The sequence below is a fragment of the Stenella coeruleoalba genome (genome assembly GCF_951394435.1).
Source record: "Stenella coeruleoalba genome assembly, chromosome: 10".
Classification (NCBI taxonomy): domain Eukaryota; kingdom Metazoa; phylum Chordata; class Mammalia; order Artiodactyla; family Delphinidae; genus Stenella; species Stenella coeruleoalba.
Window position 1 is genome coordinate 50,706,416 of NC_137156.1, and position 22,171 is coordinate 50,728,586.

At 39.0% G+C, this 22,171-nt stretch overlaps 1 protein-coding gene across 17 annotated transcripts in view; it reads left to right on the forward strand.

Moving 5' to 3' along the window:
- The window catches only part of RBMS3 (RNA binding motif single stranded interacting protein 3), a 1,083,479-nt gene that overhangs the window by 957,112 nt on the left and 104,196 nt on the right, over positions 1 to 22,171 (forward strand). For all 17 annotated transcript variants that reach the window (XM_079935204.1, XM_079935208.1, XM_079935207.1 and 14 more), the window contains one exon: positions 11,217 to 11,263. In XM_079935204.1, coding sequence (XP_079791330.1) covers positions 11,217 to 11,263 — 47 coding nt within the window. The remainder of the gene's footprint in view (positions 1 to 11,216; positions 11,264 to 22,171) is intronic.

Here is a 22,171-nt window from a genome sequence, read left to right on the forward strand (position 1 = left end):
ATTAGTTCTTACTCTACTCAACCAATATGTGTAAAACTCTCTAAGGAATTTGGAAAAAGCCCTGATCCTGTTTTCATTAATTTAATGAGTCCATGAGTGACCAGTAGACTCGGAATTATTTCATAAAATCCTTAAACATTTGACACAATGTAAAGATTCATGTATCTTCCTTAGCAAGAAAAAGTCATTAGCCTAATACATTGAATTATTTCCACTACATTTATATCATTCTTATTTAAACACCTCTTTGCATCTGAGAAGAAGCCATTTTGGCTCTGTAGGAACCAAACTGGGTCACATTGATATGGACATTATTGATGCTGAAGGGCATGTAGATGTCTGTGGAAGTAACGGCAAACATGCTCCATAAAATCTGGAGAGAAGAGGCTATCACTCCAGTCACAGTTCATAGGGAACCCTAGCAACAGAATATTTTGAGTTTCTTGAAAGCATTTGGCTGTCAGTAGTTGTTACCAATGTTATTGTAAACCACATGCTTTGAGACATTCTTAGCAGTGAGGAAAACAAGGCACAACTCAAACACGTGGCCCTCTGGCCTGCAGTTGGATCTTTTCTGACTAGTGCATCCTGCTTCCAAACTATTTGATCAGTCACCAGTCAGTGTCCTTCGTATTAAGTATGAGAAGAACCTGACAGCAGGCCCAGGAATTCATCATTTCTGTTAGCTTGGGAACCATATTGACTACAATTTTATTTTACAATACTGAACATTAGAAAATTTGTTTCAGAGATAAAGAATTGACGTCCTGCCCCAATGAGCCATTAGAAGTAATACTTTGGGGCTTCCCTGGTGGCACAGTCGTTGGGAGTCCGCCTGCCGATGCAGGGGACGCGGGTTCGTGCCCCGGTCCGGGAAGATCCCACATGCCGCGGAGCCTGTGCGTCCGGAGCCTGTGCTCCGCAGTGGGAGAGGCCACAACAGTGAGAGGCCCAAGTACCGCAAAAAAAAAAAAAAAAAAAAGAAGAAGTAATACTTTGAGGAGAAACTGAAGCACAGTTTCCTATGAAATAGTATAGCTATCTGAAAATTAATTATTAATTATAATTATCTGAAAATCTTAGTAATAGTTGCATGTAGATTGAGGTTATCTTCAACCATATTCCATGGAAGTAGAAACATCATCTATATAGTTTGCTACTGTTTCCATTGGATATATCATCGTGCTTGGCAGTTAGTTGTCCAATTATTTTCTTTAATGAGACCTTGGGAAAAAAGTTAAGATGTATCTAGCAACATGGCCAGGTTCTGAAAATAGTCCTCTTAACTTTGAACTGAAGGAGAATCTTTACATATGTGATCTTGAAAAGAGCAATTGGCTGTTATGATACACGACAGCACTTGCAGTTAAGTGTGTTACCTAGCCCACCAGATGAAGTGTTTTCATTTCATGTGCTTTGCCTGCAATTTCGAAAGCAGACTCAAGGTGAATGACCCTTCTAATCTCAAAAGAAATCTTCCCATTGGCAAAAGAACTTGAATTCTTAGTAACTCAGCATGAATGCTTCCTTAGTTAAGTGTTCTTTTTTTTTTTTTTTGCGGTATGCGGGCCTCTCTCACTGTTGCGGCCTCTCCCGCTGCGGAGCACAGGTTCCGGATGCGCAGGCTCAGCGGCCATGGCTCACGGGCCCAGCCGCTCCGCGGCATGTGGGATCTTCCCAGACCGGGACACGAACCCGTGTCCCCAGCATCGGCAGGTGGACTCTCAACCACTGGGCCACCAGGGAAGCCCAAGTGTTCTTATTTTAAAGCTGCTGGGTCTAATATTTACTAACCTATGATCACTAAAGGTAAATCTTGTAAATTCCTGTAATAGTGTAAGTTTGGATAAAATGTGATTGATGACAAGCTCTAGTCCTCTGTCTCCTCTCCATTCCCAAGGAGGAGAATGGGAAAACTTACTTATATTCTTGGGGAGGGGATAGTGTTGGGAGAATTAGGAGGGGCTGAAGGCTGGGAAGATTACATCAAGCAATTACAAGGAGAAAGGCTGATGGTTGATCTCCACGTCTCCTGTATGCCCTTGACCCAGTCTCCATGGATCAGGGCAGCTAAGTGGGGCATCAACAACCTGGGGGATTTCTGGAGTTGTTGGCACTGTCTTGGCAACCCACCTGTCACAAAATGCAGAGTCATCCCCATCAATATTTAAGCTGCAGCTTGTGACCTCAAGGTAACATCAAACTATAGCTGGGACCTTGCAGAATACAGATCAATTAGCTAGATACCTGGGACTTTCAGCTGTCTAGCTGCACAGGCTCGCCCTGGATGCAACCTCAGCATCTGATATTTTTTACCCTATTTACCCATGTTATGGTGGAGATTAATAGTATATACACTACATCATTGACTCTAAGACACCATCAATTAAAGATAAAGTATTATATTGAATACCACTAAAAAAGCAGAGAAACTTGCCAAACTCTCAAATGCCATCAAGTATACTGTGAGCCCCAATTTCATGGATATTAAAAAGTGAAACAAAACTATGTCTTGGATTGCTGTATGCCTGAAACTAACACAACATGGTTAATCAGCTATACTCCAATATAAAATAAAAATTAAAAAGCAAAAAACAAAACTATGTCTTGGAATCTACAAAGATCAGTCATTTAGACAGAGATAAAAACAGAAGTACCTACATTAAATATGGCAATGCTCTCTTATCTCTTTTATGATTATCAATCAAGGCTTCATTTAACTTTGGTTTTAATGACGAACTCAGACTAGCACTTTTTTTCCCCCAAGACTTTGAGACCTTTAGCTACATGGTATAATGCTATGATACCTTTTCTTCTGCTTCCTTCTTTTTTTTTTTTAATTTTATTTATTTATTTATTTTTATTTTTGGCTGCATTGGGTCTTTGTTGCTGTGCATGGGCTCTCTCTACTTGCAAAGAGCAGGGGCTACTCTTGGCTGTGGTGCCCGGACTTCTCATTGCGGTGGCTTCTGTTGTGGAGCACAGGCTCTAGGCACACAGGCTTCAGTGGTTGTGGCTTGCAGGCTCTAGAGCACAGGCTCAGTAGTTGTGGCTCACGGGCTTAGCTGCTCCGCAGCATGTGGGATCTTCCCGGACCAGGGTTTGAACCTGTGTCCCTTGCATTGGCAGGCGGATCTTTAACCACTGCGCCACCAGGGAAGCCCTGTTTCCTTTTTAACAATGCTTTTTTGTGTGTGCCGCCATAGACTTTCTCAGCCTTCCAATCTTAATTCTGTCTGCATCTTTTTATCTTGACCTTCTCTATTGTAAGATAGGGGAGAGCATCTCTGTCTGAAAAGAATGCTGTAGCGAAAGCCAAAAAAGCAGAAATATCGAGATGACAGAGTTCATAAACAGTAGCATAACTCTCCTTGATGTTCTTTTCCCAAACCCAAGGAGGCAAATTATCTCTATTCTCTGCCTGTTGTTACTATTTCTTTTTAAAGTGATAAGTCCCCTGCATTTCATTTGCTTAATTCCTGACAAACTCCTCGAGATTTCAAGACGACTTTTAACGATCTCCTCTTCTCTGCACTTGGGGTCAGATGCCTGGGTAAGGAGGGGCCTCGAGTTCCTCCTGGCCTCCCCCTCATGATATGGTTCATGTGCATGGGCTGCCCTGTTCCATCGGGAAGGTCTCCCAATGACCCCAACAATCATTTTGCTTCCCCCCATCTCTACTAATCAATCAAGGGCTGAGACATTGTCTTGAAATTGTTTTAAGGAAATTTTGCTAATAAGGAAAATCTAAAACACTCCAATCCCATTTTCAAATACAAATTTGGGAATTCCCTGACAGTCCAGCGGTTGGGGCTCCACATTTCCACTGCATAAAATTTCCATTCCCCACAGTGGAAATATATTCATTTACTAATTCATTGAACAAACATTTACTGAGTCTGTTACATTCCAAGCACTGCTTCTGGAAGAAGATATACCGAGATGGAAACATTCAGGAGCCTGGTTAAGAGAGGCATACGCATGGCAAAGTGTGGTCGTGTTAGCTCCCATCCTGCATCATGGGGACAGAGCTAAGAAAGAGGTTAATGCTTTACGGAGAGAGAAATGGCTTTTAGAGGCTATGACATTTAGCCTGAGGCTGGGAGAAGAGCATTGCAGTATTCCCTCAGACAATGATACAGAACATTTCCAGCCAAAACCTATAGCTGCAAAGGCCCAGAGGTTAACACTATAGGGCAGGGTGAGTGTATGTCTGAGTTTGGTGAAGGGAGGGGTCTGGAATTGCACAGGAAAGTTGTGGAGGTCAGGAGGTACATACACATTTGATCACGAAGGGCTCTGTAAGCCATGTTTTATCTCAAAGGTGATAAGATGCCACCAATGTGTTCAGATCTGCCTATCATAAGAACACATTTCACAGCATGATGGTATGGTTGGTGGATGGAAAGGAAGGTGCAAGCAAAGGCTGGAGAGGATATTTTTACCAAAGGATAGTAGTAAACACCCAAACAAGAAATGATAACCTAAAAAAAGATACTGATGATACATGAACTTACTAATTTAACTTGGCAATAAGTGTCTGGAACTCAGTATGGATACTTGAGTTTGAGACCAAGATTTGGGCATCACTTGGACGTAAACAATAGTTGGGATCATAAAGTGAATGTCATCGTTGTGTAGAAGGAGAGAGAAGGAGGGAAACTCTGTCCTGAGCACTGGCACGTCAAAGGCAGATCGAGCAAGAAAAAGCCCTCTGAGAGGTCAGAAGAAAACTAGGGGAGAGCCTCACAGAAGCAGAGGGAAAGGAGTTTTGAAGGAAGAAGGGGAAAAAAAAATCCCTGGTCAAATGATGCAAACTAATCAAATAAGATTTGGAATAACAGTGATTTGGGGGTTCAGAAATTATGAAAGTCAGGGAGTGCACTGTAAGCCAGTTCACAGGTTGGTTGGCATCTTTTGGGACAGTTAGCTAGGATTTCTGTCTTATCTTAGGACCATGCAATATTGGCTCCCTTTTGTAGGCTTTGGACATTTCCTTGTCTCCTGTCTCATTTGTCCCTCATCCTCTCTTTAGAGGAGGGACTGGCTGCACAAAGCCCAAGGAGCATCCCTCCAGCAGGTGAGAGCAGAGACCTGCCTTACATGGCTGACTGCCTCTCCCAGGAGACACAGACCACTCAGTGGTCACTTATCCATGCCAGAGCCATTCCCGGTAAAACCCTACCACTTGCCTCTTCTGAAGGCCAGGAGTTCAGGCTCTCATATCCTCTTCAGCAAGCACACTCTCTTAACAGGAAAGAGGTTAAAAGCCCTTTCTTTGGCCAAAAGCTTGACAGGGTATTGATCATTTTGTGGTTTTTCTGGTGATTTTTATTGATTCCTCTGAACGTCTTGGATATCCACACTTCGGGGATCAAATATGAAACTTTCAATTTCTCAGCCAGTTTGGCCTTTGGATTTATACATTGTTACTAGCTTCCACCACTAGAAACCCTGAATCATTAACCCTGGATTTTCGGTCTTCATTCTTGACCCCCTGCTCAGTCTCTCCCTGACCCTTCTGGCTGTAACAGTCCCTATCCTTCCCAGCTTTCTGTATTCTACTGACCCAGCAAATCCAAATGTCTCCTGACATTTTCAAGCTTACTTCTGAATCAGACCTCTGATCTATATGACTTTTACAAATAGTATGCCTTTTTCTACCGTCCTGAATTTATAATTTTAAAACAAATAATAGAAGATATAGTATGTTTCTTTGGTTTTTTCCTCCATTATAAAATATTTCTCATCATATACAACTTAAAAGAGCCAGAAAAAAATATGAAAGTAAAGAAAGCCATTTATAGTTAATACTTATCCCAATATTGAACATTGTTGACAGTAATTTTTCCTTAGTAGTCGAAGATTTTTTTAATTTTTAAAATTTTTATTTGTTCACACATATTGTACACGTAATTTTGTATCATGATTTCTTCACTAAAAGGCATGTTTTCTAAAGAGAAAGGCTGGTAAATAAATATAAACAAAGTTAAATGAGGTTTCATGACAATAGCAGTACCTAAACATTTATAACGCATTATACTTTTAAGCCATTTTCACATATCATTTTTTAAGTCATCTTATTTCAGTTATTAAATTTTTAACCATAACCAGCTAACAGTTATAAAGATTGTTTAATTAGTTGCAAGAATTAAACTCTTTAAAAATAATATCCAGAAAACCAAGTTATCCTTTTCTTCGTTGGCTTCCTGAACTCATCTTGTGCTAATTCGGTACGCAATATTTACTAAAATATACAATATTTACTACCTATTTATTAAAGTGTTGCCTGAAATCTGATCTTAGAAGATTGGAAAGTTTTATAATTATTCATTTGTAACTCATCCAATCATGATGTATTGTGTGTCAGGGCAGAATTTAGAAAAAGGAGAAACATTAGGCTACAACATCAGTGTTTCAGTTTTCCAGGAATTACAGTGTGTATTTGTCCATGTAATCAAATGTTTTGATTCCCGTTCACATTACACTGTAAAAACAGTTTCAAAAATGATAGAAACCATTCTATCAGCTATCTTTTCAGTGGCTTTGTTAGAGTCAATGATACTCTGCTCCTCAGATAAGACCAAGCATTCCAGTCTAGAAGGTCTTCTTGAAGTGGTAATGCCTTCTCTAGTGAGTACATTTTAAGCAGTATTTCCATAATTATTACTTCTTCATTTAAAGTTCTGGATATCAAATATCTAGCCCCTAAGTCAAAATGATGTGTCTCAATGAATCCCCTATGTTTATTGGAAATAATTTTGGGTCCCTATGTCGACTGAAAAAAAAATGCGCAACCTAAAAGTTGAGAATTATGTTTTATTTGTTGGACAAAACTGAGAACTTAAGCCTGGGACACAGCATCCAGATCACTCTGAGAGACTGCTTCCAAAGAGGTAAGGGAGGAACCAGGAGATACAGGAGTTTTTGCAACAAAAGATCTCAAGTTAAGGATGCATCTTTCTATATATGGGAAGATGCAAAAGTCAGGGCTCATTGAAATCATTGCTTTGATATGCACCTCAGCTATCTGGGGCCAGTATCCCGAGCTTTCTCATCCTGAGTCTCTTCAGGATGCACTGTGGGGTGGGCAGTGGCTGCAGTGTCTGATGATTTAACGGTGGGCATCCTGTTTCTATCCTGAGTTCCCTCAGGGCTCACCAGAGTGGCTGTAGTGTGATGGCTTGATGGCTGCAAATCTTTGTTTACTGATATGGCAGGCAACATTTTTTCATTGACACCTAATTACTCCAATAAACCATGTTTTAAAGTTTTTATTTAGCTCTTATAGATTCTATCTGAAAGGACTAGAAATACCCCATTATGGCTGAAATATTAAGCCAAAACTCAGCTGCTGCTGGAAAATGACAAAAAATGTCCCCTCTTTGTTTTAAATAAATCATAAATGCCTTTAATCCACAAATAATGTGAACTTAAAAAGTGGAAAATATTTGTGAATTTAATAAACCCCTTTCAAAAGAGAGTGACAGGATTAAACATCACTTCTCTATTTATGTGGTGTGACATTTTCGTTTTGTTCCAAGTTACTTTACTTTTTGTGTGACTCTGGAGTTTGTAAACATGCCATAAAATTTGTTAATTACATAATGACGATTTCTTGGTTCTAGCTCAGTATAAAGGTGGCTAGACAGAGCAGCAAAATCGATTTTCTTTTTTACCTTGTGGAAAGAAACAAAAGGAAATGGAATGCAAAATCTGCATTAAGACCATATTAGAATTATAACTCAACAATCTGTTACACATGAAATGAAAACCAGGTGCATCCCAGTGTTAGTTATTGTGCTGTGATATTCAGCCAGCGGTTTAAGTTCAAACACCCCTTTGTTAAACCCATGCCTTGCTTTGTAAACCACAGTGTTCCAAATGCAGATCTGTGGTTGTCTTCTCTTGCCAAAGGTCCTCAGAGGCACAACTGGCCCCAGGCCAAATCATGAAGTAGATGAAACTTGGCTTCATCCTCTCCTTAGTTTCTCTCCACCCACCTGTCCCCCAGTGCCTACCCTACTCACCCATCACTCTGGTTCTTCCCGCTGTTTTCCAGGGGGCTCATGCTACTTCTTGTTGCCAAAGCCCTCTTTGACTATATCATTTTCCTGCTTGAAAAATGATCAGTGGCTCCCCAAGAGGAACCAAGCAATCAAGACCTTCCTCCTTTCCTTCCAAATCTTATTGTCAACTGCTCCCTCCAATGTTCTACTGCAAGTGGATCGTCCGCCTTGCCCTTTTTATTCACACGCCTTTTCCATGCTGTTATTCCTTCTGCCTAAACTGGCCTCCGCCTCTCATCTCCATCTATGGAAATCTCTCACCTGTACCTCCTCCAAGTGCCTTCCCTGACCACCCTGGCCTCTCGCCTACACCTCATGCATACCCTCACGGGGCACTTGCCACGTGTTGCTTTGTGTTATAATGTTTATGTATGTGTCTTGTCTCCAGGCACTGTGGTGGGCGTTTCACAAAAGTAATATCTTTTAAATTTCACAACAATCATCTGAGGTAGGTATTACTATACCACTTGACAATTAAGGAAAATGAGGCTCAAATAGATTAAATAACTTGCCTGAGGTCACAGTGCTAGAGAACAACAGAGCTAAGACTTGGACCCAGGTCCAAAACATATATCCTTTCCACTAAACCATATTATCATCTATTTAGTTCTTTCCATCTTCTGAAAGATGAGTGGAGGTTTAAGATGGAGGAAGAGGCCAACTTAGGCTTTCTGATTATCAAATACTATTCAAGAAAGAGAGAGAATTTTTGTGATAATTACCGTATTCCTAGCTAGACCTGATTGGTTAACTATAATCCATGAGGAATTCAAGTCAAATGTGAAAGAAAAAAAAATCTTTACCTGACATTGCCAGAACAAATACACATGGCATAAAAAGAGAATATTGAAGACCTATAATTCAAGAAAGGCATTGGTCTCTGAGCACTGTTGGAAAATACGTTCAAGGAAAACAGTTAAATGTGGCTTCCTAAAGTCCCCTGGGATTTAAACAATTTGGGGGTGAACAGGGGTCTGAAGATACAGTGATCATTTAAATTTCTTATTAAATAAATCTCTTATTGATTAAATATTAATAAATAAATTTAAATTTATTTATTAAATTTATTTATTAAATAAATCTCTTATTAATTAAATATTAATTAAATAAATAATATCTTTATTGAGTACAAAACCTGTTTTTTTCATCCTGTCTTTGGTGTGACATCTTGGATAAGTTAGAGGAAAGAAGCTTAGGGTTTCTAAGAGGGAAGTCTCATCCCAGATGGACAGTTTTTCCAGCTGCCCTCTCCAGGACCCAGAACCATGGAGTCCCGCCTGGACAAGTCCCTCCTGGGGAGTCTTTGGCCTCAGACCAGCCTCCCATTTGTCACATGGCAGAGACCCCATCTAGGGAAGAATTTAGACTTAGAATCTATGTGCTTTGACATCACTGCCTTTGCTTCTCCCATGGGGGGGAAAGTAATCTGTCTTCATTTCCACTCTTCTATTCTCATTTTCCAGACCCCAGCTTGTCACATTATCATATCGTATTTCTTCAACATGAGTGATGGGCAGTTATCATTAAGCCTGTATTCTCAGTGCATCTCCATCTCAGCTTTGTTTGCAAACTTCGTTTCAATTACGTGTGCTCCCTGTATGCCAGTTTCATTTATAGATGGCTCTACAGTTTTGTTCCTCATACCAATCTTAATAATAATTTTGAAATTACTGTTTAGGGAAAACAATGCATGTAAGCTTGAATGTAGCAGGCCGTCCTGTACTTCAGGCCCTATCTTAGAAAGCCTGAGAATTTTCATTTCAGTTATGTGTTAAAACTGAGGAATTAAATGAGCTTATCAGGAAAACCACCTTCAATCACACTGGAAAAAAACTCAGACATGAAAGATCTTTTTTATTTTCTCTAAAGTTTTTATGGTTTTTCTTATCCTCTACAAAAGTCAATTTATTTTTTTCTTACTAAAGCTAATTTATTTTTTCTTATTATTTTGAAATAATTATATATTCACAGGAAATTGCAAAAGACATGTACAGGGAGGTCCTATTTACCCTGCACCCCGTCTCTCCCAGTGGTTACATCTTATATAATAATAGTGCATTATCGAGCCAGGAGATTGACATTGGACTAATCTATTTTTAAGTTTCCAAAAAGAAAAAAATCCGACCTAAAGACAACCTAGTCATCTTTGTTTCATTCTATTTCTGTTTCTGCTCACAAGCAATAACCAGGCTGACAGTTCTGGAAAACAAAGGGTGGTAGACCCATGCGGCCACAGAGAAATGATCTTCGGGGCTCATTCAAAATCCTAGTCAATGTCATGGCTGGTCTGGGTTGGAATCTGGTTCTGCCTCCACACATGTGACCTTAACCAAGTCAGTTGATCCCTCCAAGTTTCCGTGTCTGCATCTATCAAATGGAGGAAATATTTCTCCTGCCTACTTCATAGGGTCCTTGTGAGGATGAAATATGATGATGTGTATGAAAGGAGGTAGGGTGTCAGTCAGCGATCATCAAGTTGATATTCTTTTCTGCAACAACTGTCAGTTACAGAAATGTAGTTTTTCAGTGGTGGTTTTATTCTTAGAAAAATAACTAAACCACCTCCTTATTAGCCACAAGGCCTAGAATTTCCATCACATGTAAATGACCTTCCCTTTCTACACTCTTAGTGAGACAGGTACCAGCAAGTATTGGACAGCACTCTGTGATTCATTGCCTAGACACCCCTGAGGCATGCAATATTTTAAAATAAATGTTTCTTAACATTTTCTTCTAAAAGGTCGAATGTGTTTTAAGTAGCTTTTATTTTTACTCTGGCCCCAGCATCTATCCTTTCCTTTTTTTCATGCCATGGGATATACAATAGGTATTCTTGAAAATACTGAGAAATTATAAGGATACCAGATTAGACAGTGCATGGCTTATGAATTAGAAATGAAAATCATCCAAACTGCATTGTTCTTTGGTTTGTCTGGATATATAATATAAACTCCCTAACTCACTGGTGGATTCTTGTGTTCAGATAGTAAAAATGCTAGTCTTGGTAGTAAGGGAGGAGAAATATATAGGATAAAGTAAACTTAAATCGTAGAAAGTAAAGATAAAAGCATTGTGCGTATTGAATGCTTTGGACACCACCATAAAAATGTTAAGATCCATTTTCTCCCCTCTTCCCCCCATATACAGGCTGGCATGGCTCTGACCTATGATCCCACAGCTGCCATACAGAATGGGTAAGTAGACTACATTTTCTCTATTTTAATTGCTAAGGTATCTTTGAACTCTGAAATCAGTACTGAAGAAAAATATTCAAATCTTTCTTTTTGTTTTAAACCTTTCTCATCATTGTATTTTTTTCTTCCTGTGAGTGACTCTTATTTCATGGCACCCCCCCATGTCACCCATTCTTACAATGCTTCTGCCCACATTCTGTCTCTCCCTTTCTCATCTGAGAAAGAGTAAGGAGTAGGATTTGAAGGGGGGTGTATGTAGATAGACTGGTCTGGGAGAAGTGTCCGTGTATCGCTATGGTAAGAGTGTCGCTCCTACTAATAACTCTAGAGTTTAGACTTCAGTAGTTTTAGCATGTGCCCAGGTTCATTTTGACATTAACAGTGCTTCCACTCTTGCCTTCTGGCTATCAGGGGAAGGGTAACAGACAGAGTCAAGTTAGTAGCTTGGTGATTGCATTTTCATTCTTCATCGTAATAAGCACCTGGAAACTTGCAGCCTCTTACTTAGAACAAGTCACATAGCCTAAAATTCTCCTCTGAAAAATCAGACTTAAGCTACACGATCTGGCCTCTCTAAAATTCTGTCATTCTGAATATTCTTTGGTTGAAACTTTCTTCTTACTTTGCAATTTCTTTTCTTTAGTTTGGCCATCCTGCAATGGACCAACAAACCAAAGAATAAGTATTATTTTTTTATTTTCACACCCTTTTATCTTAGATTTCTCCATGGCTTTCAGTTTTCTGTCTTTCAGTCTCATTAAAGAAGCAATCAGAATGAAGGTCTCATTTAAGATCAACTTAGAGGATAGAAGGAATTAAACTCCATTTTTCTATTTAGTCAGCTGCATCTAATGAACACCTGTGGGATGTAGAAAATGTTTAGCTCCCTCTTATTTTTATAGTTATTCATTCAGGGGGTCATTTATTTACTCATTCAGTAAACATCCAATGAGTCTGCCAAGCACAGTACTATGCTCTATAGGTTTAAAAAAACAATGTATGAGACAAGGGCTTTGCCCTCAAGAAACTCACGGTCTATCCTTCCATGAAAGAGTCAACATGGTTGGTAGTCTAGGGTAAGAGTCTAGTCCTTTGTCCTTTGTTCATTAAAACTTCTCTAGGAGTGAAACTTAAGAATATCCTTTCATTTATCCAATAAGCCTTCTCTTATTTCCAACAAGGCACTTTAAACTTGGTGGTCAGAAGAACAAAAGACAAGATGTAAAGACATGAAATAAAGTCCTCTAGAATCGTACTGTATAGTTGGGAAAATAAAATAGTTAACTCAAAAGGCATAGAATAAGGCATTATTATATATATATATTATATATATATTATATATATATGCTCAGCGACAGTGACAGAAAACAGGTATTATAATGTAAGGGAATGACATTTGTTGAACACATACTAAGTACCAAGTATTTTACATTTGTAATTTAATGGCACATGGTGTTAAGGACTGGAGATGCCCCAGTGGCCTAGGTCCGGACTGGAGAGAGTGAATGCTCTGCTTTAGTCAGTCATCTTTCCAGTGCACAATTTAAAATCTGAATTTGTTTTCCCAAAGACCTAACTTTCCAAGTTTTCATCCTGATCCATTACAAACGTACAGAGAAAAAAATTGAGATTTCAGCCTGCAATCCGAGCAGCCCAAAGTGAACTTTGGGTGGTGCCGTATTAGAGGCAGTGAGGACTGCCTAGTACACAGGGCGCATGTCTCCCTTCCCAGGTCACCATCTATACCGTATAGAGGTCGACTGCAAGTACATACGTCTGCCTTCTGTGACATCTTTGTCTGAACCTTATAGTAACAGTACAACATTCTATTCTTTGAACTATTTCAACAGTTGCAAAAGTGGTTCATCCTCTCCACTGTCCACTTAGACATTTACAACAATGAATATTTCCCTCAGGAAACAAATTGTAGTTAAGATGCTGAGAATACCATCTTCTTTATTTTATCTCCTGTCATCTGATAAAGAACTTTGTGTCATCCAGCAGTCCCTGTCTTCAATACTGTCTTGTCTACTGAATATTCCTTTCAGCCTGTAAAATACTCGAGTCTCTCCCACCTGTAAAGAAGGTAGAAGCAAAACAATCCTTTTCTGCCCATGAGATCACTTCTACTGACCACACTCTTTCAGCTTTCTTTTCACTGGTAAACAACCCCAGTTTTCTATACACACTGTCTTCCCATATTGTCTCTAATTAAGCCCATTAAAGTGTGAATTCTGGTCTCAGACTTGACTGGAATTTTCCCGATTGGTGTCTCCAAATTTGAGAAGAAAATTTGTCCAAATTTTTTTGTCCAAATTTTTTTGTCCAAATTCATCTCCAAATTTGTCAGTTGTAACTGACACATTCTTAGTCCTTATACTGTTTGAGATCTTGCATCATTTGACTTTCTGTTGTTGCTGTTGTTATTGTTACCATTTACAGCTTCATGAAAATTTCTTATTTCTTAGATTTCACCACTCCATCCTTTGCTGATCCGCCTTGCTTTCCCCTTGCACTGCTCACTTGGTGTCTGCGGATTCCTCCTCTTCTGCCCACTTTTACTAATCTTTCTCAGGGTTTAGTCTTTTCTCACTCTGTGTTCTCTCCAGTTGATCTCATCCACTCCTCCTGCTTTTAGGAACTGAAGATTCCCAAGTCCATACTTCAAGTTCATAACTAGATGCAAAAAAAAATCACCTGTGTGTCTAACTGCATTAGGTGCTGCTCCTGGATATCTTTGTCCCAAAGTGAGGTCATTATCTTCAATCAATCTTTCAGCATACAAACCAAATCAAATGAAAAACAAGATCAAATTACTTGTTCCTTTTTTAAAAATACACTCTAAAGCCATTTAAGCCATAAATTCCAGTTCTCTGGGTGTTCTCTCCTAAAACATTCTTTATAATAAAATTGGTCCTTAAAACTTACTCCATCTGTCTTTGAACTGTATCTTCAACCCAGCTCTGCCTCCCTGCCACTGGTTGAGTTTATTCAATCACCAGTCCCTACCTGTACTAAGCTTTTACTTGCTTCTAATATAACTGACCTCCAAACCATTTTCACATTGCTTTTTGAATAATTTTTTAAAGCAAAAAGCAATCAGTAATCATCCACCTGCCTGGTTTAATATATTATGTGGACTTTACTAACTGCAGAACAGAACTCAAACTTCCAAGAATGGCACAAAAAGAACTCTGTGATTTGGTTCCTGCAACTGAACTGGACCTTCTTTGATTCTCAGAGAATCCCAAGCTACTTTAACCCGTGTGTCTTGTTGCTCATGGAATTCTCTCTGCCTGGAGAGAATGGTGATATTCTTCCTTCCTTCCTAATTCCTTCCTTCCTCCCTTCTTTCCTCCCTCCCTCCCTCCGTCCCTTTCTTCCTTCCTTCTTTCTTTCTTTCACTGCTCTCATTTAAAGAACACCATTAGGGACTTCCCTGGTGGCACAGTGGTTAAGAATCAAGCCCTGGTCTGGGAAGATCCCACATGCTGTGGAGCAACTAAGCCCGCGTGCCACAACTACTGAGTCTGTGCTCTAGAGTCCATGAGCCACAACTACTGAGCCCACATGCCACAACTACTGAAGCCCATGCACCTAGAGCCCACGCTCTGCAACAAGGGAAGCCACCGCAATGAGAAGCCTGCGCACCGCAACGAAGAGTAGCCCCCACTCAACGCAACTAGAGAAAGCCCACGCGCAGCAATGAACACCCAATGTAGCCAAATAAAATAATAAATACATAAAATAAAGAACACCATTAAATCATACCAGGCAGAGCTAATTACACAATTAATCGTAAGAGACACAGTTTAAGCAGTGGTTAGGAGTTCAGACTCCAAAACCAGCCTGCCCAGGAGCACATCCAAATTCTGTCATTTACCAGACATGGGCAAGTTGTTTGTGCTTTAGTTTCCTCCTCTGTGGAGATGATAGTAACAGTACCTTTTCATAAGACTTTGTAAAGATCAAAGGACCCCTGCATGGCACAATGTGATCTTCATTGTCAATATTGACACTATTGTTACACTACGTTTCATGTGACCATGATACACTGACAGTCTTTTTATCATGTAGCTGTTGACATCATATTTATTTCCTTGATGGACTATTAACTCTGAAGTCAGGTTCCATGTCTTATTCATCTTTATAGACTGTTTAACTTAGTACTATGAATGCCAAATCAGATACAGAAAATGTGACTGATGACGTCTGCTTGGCTCCAGCAAGGTGGCATTAGGGAAACCATTCCCCTTCCTGGCATCAAGCCACTCTGTCCCCATGTAACACCCAAATCTAATACGCTTTATTATTTTTTTTATTGGAGTATAGTTGCTTTACAATATTGTGTTAGTTTACACAGTACAGCAAATTGAATCAGCTATACATATATCCCCTCTTTTTTGGATTTCCTTCTCATTTGGGTCACTGCAGAGCATTGAGTAGAGTTCCCTGTGCTATACAGTAGGTTCTCATTAGTTATCTGTTTTATACGTAGTATCAATAGTGTACATATGTCAATCCCCATCTCCCAACTCATCCCCCGGCCGCCTTGGTATCCATACGTTTGTTCTCAATGTCTGTGTCTCTATTTCTGCTTTGATCCTACTTAAATGCAACCTGCAGTTTCACCCAAAGGAGCCAAACTGCACATGAGTTTCTCATGTCCTGGGTTAAGAATGGAATTTCAGAAGGCTTAGACTATCCATTGTGTTGTTGGTGCCAAGAAGGTAGAAACTTTATTTCATGAAATGGAAGAGATCAGAAGATTGTAGCTCACTAACCTTATTCACTTGATATTTCTTCATGTAGATGACTTTTTAAATGTTTTGTTCATCTTTGGTTTTATTGCCTTATATGGTAACATTTAAATAATGGGGAGTAGAAGAATAGTCATTTCTATGGATGTTAAGATGCCAAAATAACCACAAATGTTTCCTCAACATACTGTTCCTTGAGTTATTGTCAGCATGTACCTCTTTGAAGTGGGGAAGCTGATTTAGAAAATTCACTTAGCATATGAAGCAATGGAACATGAATATCCAGAGTCAAGCATTTACTCCTAGTTACATTGCTGTATTCGATCCAGTAGGCAAACCTAACTCAGAGAGCGGTAACCTAACAGAGAGATAAATATTTATTGCTGTAGAGAAGAAACTGGTCCCATTTTATGTAGAACAAATGTATCCAAAGATACAGTTGCAGCTGACTCCAATCCAGTTGATATTGTTAAAGGTCGCTTAATGCTGACTCAGATTAACAAATTTTATCATTTGAATACTTATCTATTGTACCATTTAAAATCATTCTGGTGATGCAAATTTGAAAAAACATATTTCCCATCCTGTTAGGAACAATGGGCACGCATGCAAATTCTAGATACAATGCAAGTAGTATTGTGACAGAAGCACAAAGTGCTATGAGATTTATGTATGTATTAACTTTTATATGTATAAAATATTTCTGAAAGAATACACAAGACATGGTGACAGTGGTTCTCTGGGGAGAGCCAACAGAGTACCGAGAAGTAGGGGTGAGAGGGAGACTTATTTTTCACTGTTTATATTTTTCTATTCTTTTCACAAAGAAAAATAAAGAAAATTAATGTCATAGGACTACAGAGAAAAGGCGGTTACATTCTAATGAGGGATTCTGAAGGCTTCTTGATGGAACAGTGACATGAGCTTGTCCTCCTGGAGATGTGCCATGTCACCACTAAAGATCATATTTTATCTTTTTGAACCATAGTTTTGTCTGGATATATACCCAGAAGTGGGATTGCTGGATCATATGGCAACCCTATGTAGTTTGGGGTGAGCAGATGCAAACTATTATATATAGAAGGGATAAACAACAAGGTCCTACTGTATAGCACAGGGAACTATATTCAATATCCTGCAATAAACCATAATGGAAAAGAATATAAAAAAGAATGTGTGTGTGTGTGTGTGTGTGTGTGTGTGTGTGTGTGTGTGTATAACTGAATCACTTTGCTGTACAGAAGATATTAACGCAAAGTTGTAAATCAACTATACTTCAATTAAAAAAAAAAAGAACATATGTTATGATCCTGTGGCATCCCTTAACTGCACTCAGCCATAGAGGTTTCTGAGTATCAAATCCAAATATGTGTCTCAGGAATAGCTGGTAGCTTAATTGTGTCAACGGTTATATGTTCTGAATTCTATAACCTCAACCTGAATACAGCAACATAAAACCGAAATAAGTACTCCCAAATTAAGCTTGATATTTCTCTAATGAAGAACAAACACTTGTAAACATGGACCATGGTGTATCTGAGCTGCTTGCATGTAGGCAGTAAAAAATGTCAGTTGTGTCATCTGCTTGAATCTACGCAAATTATCACTTTAAAAAAATTAATTCAATGTCACTTTTATCTAAGGCTTTGAAGGTTACAGTGAAGAAATTTCTGGGTCACAATGGAAAAGTAAAACGCTTGGTACTTTTTACTATAGGCTAACTTAGGAAAATAAAAATGTCCATTCTTCTTTCGGAGCTATCTGGCATAACTCTATAATGTGTTATTACTATTGCCCTATTGCTTTTTTAACAGTCCAATATGAAATTCCACCACTTTCAACTATGAGCATGGGAGGTGGGAAATAATTCCTCCCCCATAGTCAAAATCGCAACTTTCCTGTGATCTTTTCACTAAGGGCTTCTGTGTAAAAGCCTTTTGGATTGTTTTATTTGAAGAAAATGGATTCTTGGGAGAGATGTGAAAAAAAATGTTTTCTGTAGCCTTGGTTTGCCAGCTGTTTTATATGGGCATTTGATATTAAGTGATACAGAAACCTTATCTTATTACACTAGAAAAGGAATCTAGTGTGAAGGATACGTTGGCATTACAATAAAAATGACCAATAACTTATTAATCTTGTGCTATAGTGTTGCCCTGAGGATAGTATTTGTGGTTCTGACTCCAACAAAATTGCCTATGGACATGAAAGACAAGGCAGGGCTGTTTATTTCAGTGGGCAAATAGGATTGTGTGTGGTTTTCTGCATTAAAAAACATCCTACCCTGGGGTTATTGATATATACATGTTATTTTTATTGTCAGTGAAATAAGGTTTCACCATATTACTACTGACTGCCAAATCCCCTGAAGATGACTTTTCTGCAGCCAAAATAATGTCCTATTAGTGACCTAGACTTCCATTTTCTGGACTTCTGGAGCCCACTTGCTTTACATGCCAGAAAACCAAATAACCCTTTGCGTTCCTTAAAAATATTGCTTTTTTCAGGGCTTCCCTGGTGGCGCAGTGGTTTGGAGTCCGCCTGCCGATGCAGGGGACACAGGTTCGTGCCCCGGTCCGGGAAGATCCCACGTGCCGCAGAGCGGCTGGGCCCATAAGCCATGGCCACTGGGCCTGCGCGTCCGGAGCCTGTGCTCCGCAACGGGAGAGGCCACAACAGTGAGAGACCCACGTACCACAAAAAAAAAAAAAATATATATATATATATATATAACTTTTTTCAGAGGCTGGCTTAGAGTTCTACAGATAGATCATTTTTAGTTAACCCATTTAGCCCCTTTAGCATTTGGAATTTTGTTCATGGGAAACCTCTCCAGAGATAACTAGTTCGCATTCCTGCAACAGTTTCTCAACCTTGACACTAGTGACATTTTGGACCAGATCATTTTTTGGGTGGGAGCTGTACTGTATTTAGTAGCATCCCAGACCTCTACCAAACAGATGCCAGTAGCAGCCCCCTGACCCAGTTGTGACAACCAAAAATATCTCCAGATCCTGCCAAATGTCCCCTGGGGAGCAAAATCCCTTTTAGTTTAGAACAAGGTAGAAAAGGAATACTTGTCATACACTTGTGGATTCGCTATGTACATTTTGGCAAAGAAATATCTTAGGGGAGTAAACTCTTCCCAGAAAAATGGTTAGCTAAAAATTCATTCCCAGTTTTCTATAATAGCATTTGCAAGGCATAATGCATAAATAACCAGATACAAAAACATTAAGTCACATGTTTAGAATGACCTTAGCTTTGTTATTATGGCCAAAAAGTGCTGTCAATTTCATCTTTCCTGTTCCCCCAAAACAGGACACCTATTCTTGAAGTATTTATTTGGACGTTCTTTCTTTCTTTCTTCTTCTTTTTAAATGTGATGGCCATGTGAGAGTGTTTTTAAACCATGAAGGATACATGGCAGGGATTGAGAAAAAGTGAAGAGATTGGGAAATTCATTCTGCAGTTCTCTCTTTGGAGTCTGGCTAGGTGCATTTTCTTTAGATATGGTGCCTTTAAGCCTGAGATTCAATAATATCCTCTCCTGTCATGGTTTAAGCAAAGGTTTCCTGTGAATTCATCCGGTTTATGTTTGGATTTGGGGAGAGCCTATTTCAGAATACCAGAATTAGGGGATCAAGACAGTGTGCTGAGTCTGATCTTCTCAGTACATTTTCTGTTCTAAATGACTCTCTGATTTGAGGGGCAGTACTGGAACTTGCTGGGAAGTATGAAATATTCTTGTTTGATGGATAGTATTAGAGCGGACAGAACAAAAATGCCTAAAAATTTCCCCCAAGGGTGCCCTTTGTTAGTATCCGTTTACTTGGCTGTTTTCTTTATGTTTCTGCTGTTTTTCCCATAAAATTTCCTGTAAACTTTGCCAGTCCATCCTATCCTTACTGCTTTCATTTTTAATATGACAATTGGTACATTTCGCAAAATAAACCAGCCACTCTAAAATGTGACGCATGATTCGCTCTGTTGGTACAAGAGCCTGAAACTGGGTTTCTAAGAAACTTGCATGGTGAATGAAAAGGGCCGTTTGTGGAGTGGTCATGAGTACCTGCTATGTTATTATGAGCCCCAAATAAGTCTTTCTGTTCACTGACTCATAAATAAAATCTGTCAAAGATAAGACCTAAAGCGTTTTTTTTTTTAATGCAAACCATGATTTTTATAGAAAAGGTCTGTTTTCCCTGGTTGTCAGTACCTTTGCATGCTTAGAAAACAGGCATTAGTTTAAGCTTCCACTGAGCATTTACAGATATGTGATGCCAGCCAATTTTCTCTGGGTTCTCACCTCTCAGCTGCCTATTTGAACAGAAGCCATCTTCTGTGCCCCCACCAATTTGACACTGGCGGCCTCTACTGTAATCACTACTTATTTCTCTAAACTGCTCTGCATTCATTTATTCATTCATTCAACCTACAGGTATTAAGCAAGACATACCTTGGAGATACTGTGGGTTCAGTTCCAGACTACTGCAATAAAGCAGATATCTCAATAAAATGAGTCACACAATTTTTTAAAATTTCCCAGTGCATATAGAAGTTATGTTTGGACTAGACTGTAGTCTATTAAATGTGCAAAGCATTATGTCTAAAAAAACAATGTGCATACATGAATTAAAAATATTTTATTGCTAAAAAATGCTAAGCACCATCTGACAATGCAGGGTTGCCACAAACCTTCAATTTGTAAAAGTTGCAATATCTGTGAAGTGTAATACAGCAAAGCACAATAAAATGAGGTATGCCTGTATTTACTATGTCCCAGGCTCTGTTCTAGGCAACAAAGTCAAGGTGTCCTTAACTCTCTTGAAGCTGACATTCTAGAGGGAGAAATAATCAATAAATACATTCCATTAGTCAACTTGACTGCTGTAACAAAATGCCATTGATTGTGTGGCTTTAAACAACAGAAATATATTTCTCACAGTTCTGGAGGCTGGAAGTCCAAGATCAGGCTGATTTAGTTTGGGATTTAGTTTCTGGCTTTTACAAGGCTGCTTTCTTATTATGTCCTCACATAGCCTTTCCTCCATGTGAGCATGTGGATAGAGAGAGAGCAAGCACTCTAATGCCTCTTCTTATAAGGGCACTAGCCATTTGAGGTTAGGGCCCCACCCTCATGAGCTCATTTAACCTTAGTTTCTTCCTTAAAGGCTCCATCTCCACATACAGCCACTTTGGAAATTAGGACTTCAATATATGAATTTTAAAGGGACACAAACATTTGGTCCATAGCATATATAAAGACATTTTTAAAAATTACTAGTTCAGATAGTGATAAGAACAATGAAAAAAAATAGAGGAAAGGAATAGAGAACAATTGGGGCAGAGATGGTGGTTGCTACTTTAACTAGAGACCTCTGAAAAGATGGGAAAGTTGAGTGAGATCAATAATGAGAAAGAGATAGTTCTAGGGTGATTTGGGGAAATAACCATTCCAGGTAGAGAGAATTGTAAGTATAGTGGCCTAAGATGAGAGTGAGAATGACAGGCTCATGTGACAGATGAAGGTCAGTGTGGTTGGATCCCAGTTGGCTCTGGGGAGAGAGGTGGGCAATAGCCTGATTGTGCTCATCAATATGAGGAATTCAAATTTTGTTCTCATTGCAACGGAAAGCCATTGACCAACTTTAGGCTGGTTAATGTATAGATAAGGTTCAATTTAAATGCTTAAATAGAAAAACTCAAAGGATGTCCTACCCATCTTTGGTATACATAGTAAATGTTCAACACATTTTTTGAAGTGGAAGGATGGATGTTTTCTTACATAGTAATTGACTTTAAAGTCAGATTTGTTAACTATAACTTATATTGTGTATGTATTCACTCTTAAGAGTGTACAATTCTATGAGGTCTGACAAGCACATAGTTGTGGAACCACCAAGCAATGAAGGTATAGAACAGTTACATCACTTTCCAAAATTCCCTCAGGTGTCTGTGCACTCAGACTCTTCCCCCAGTCCCAGCCTTTGGCATCCATTATTTATTTTCGGTCTTTAAAGTTTTGCATTTTCCATAGTATTATATAAATGGATATAAAATATAGACTTTTGAGTTCGACTTCTTTCATTTAGCATAATTTACTTAAGATTCACCATGTTAAATATATCAGTAGTTCTTTCCTTTT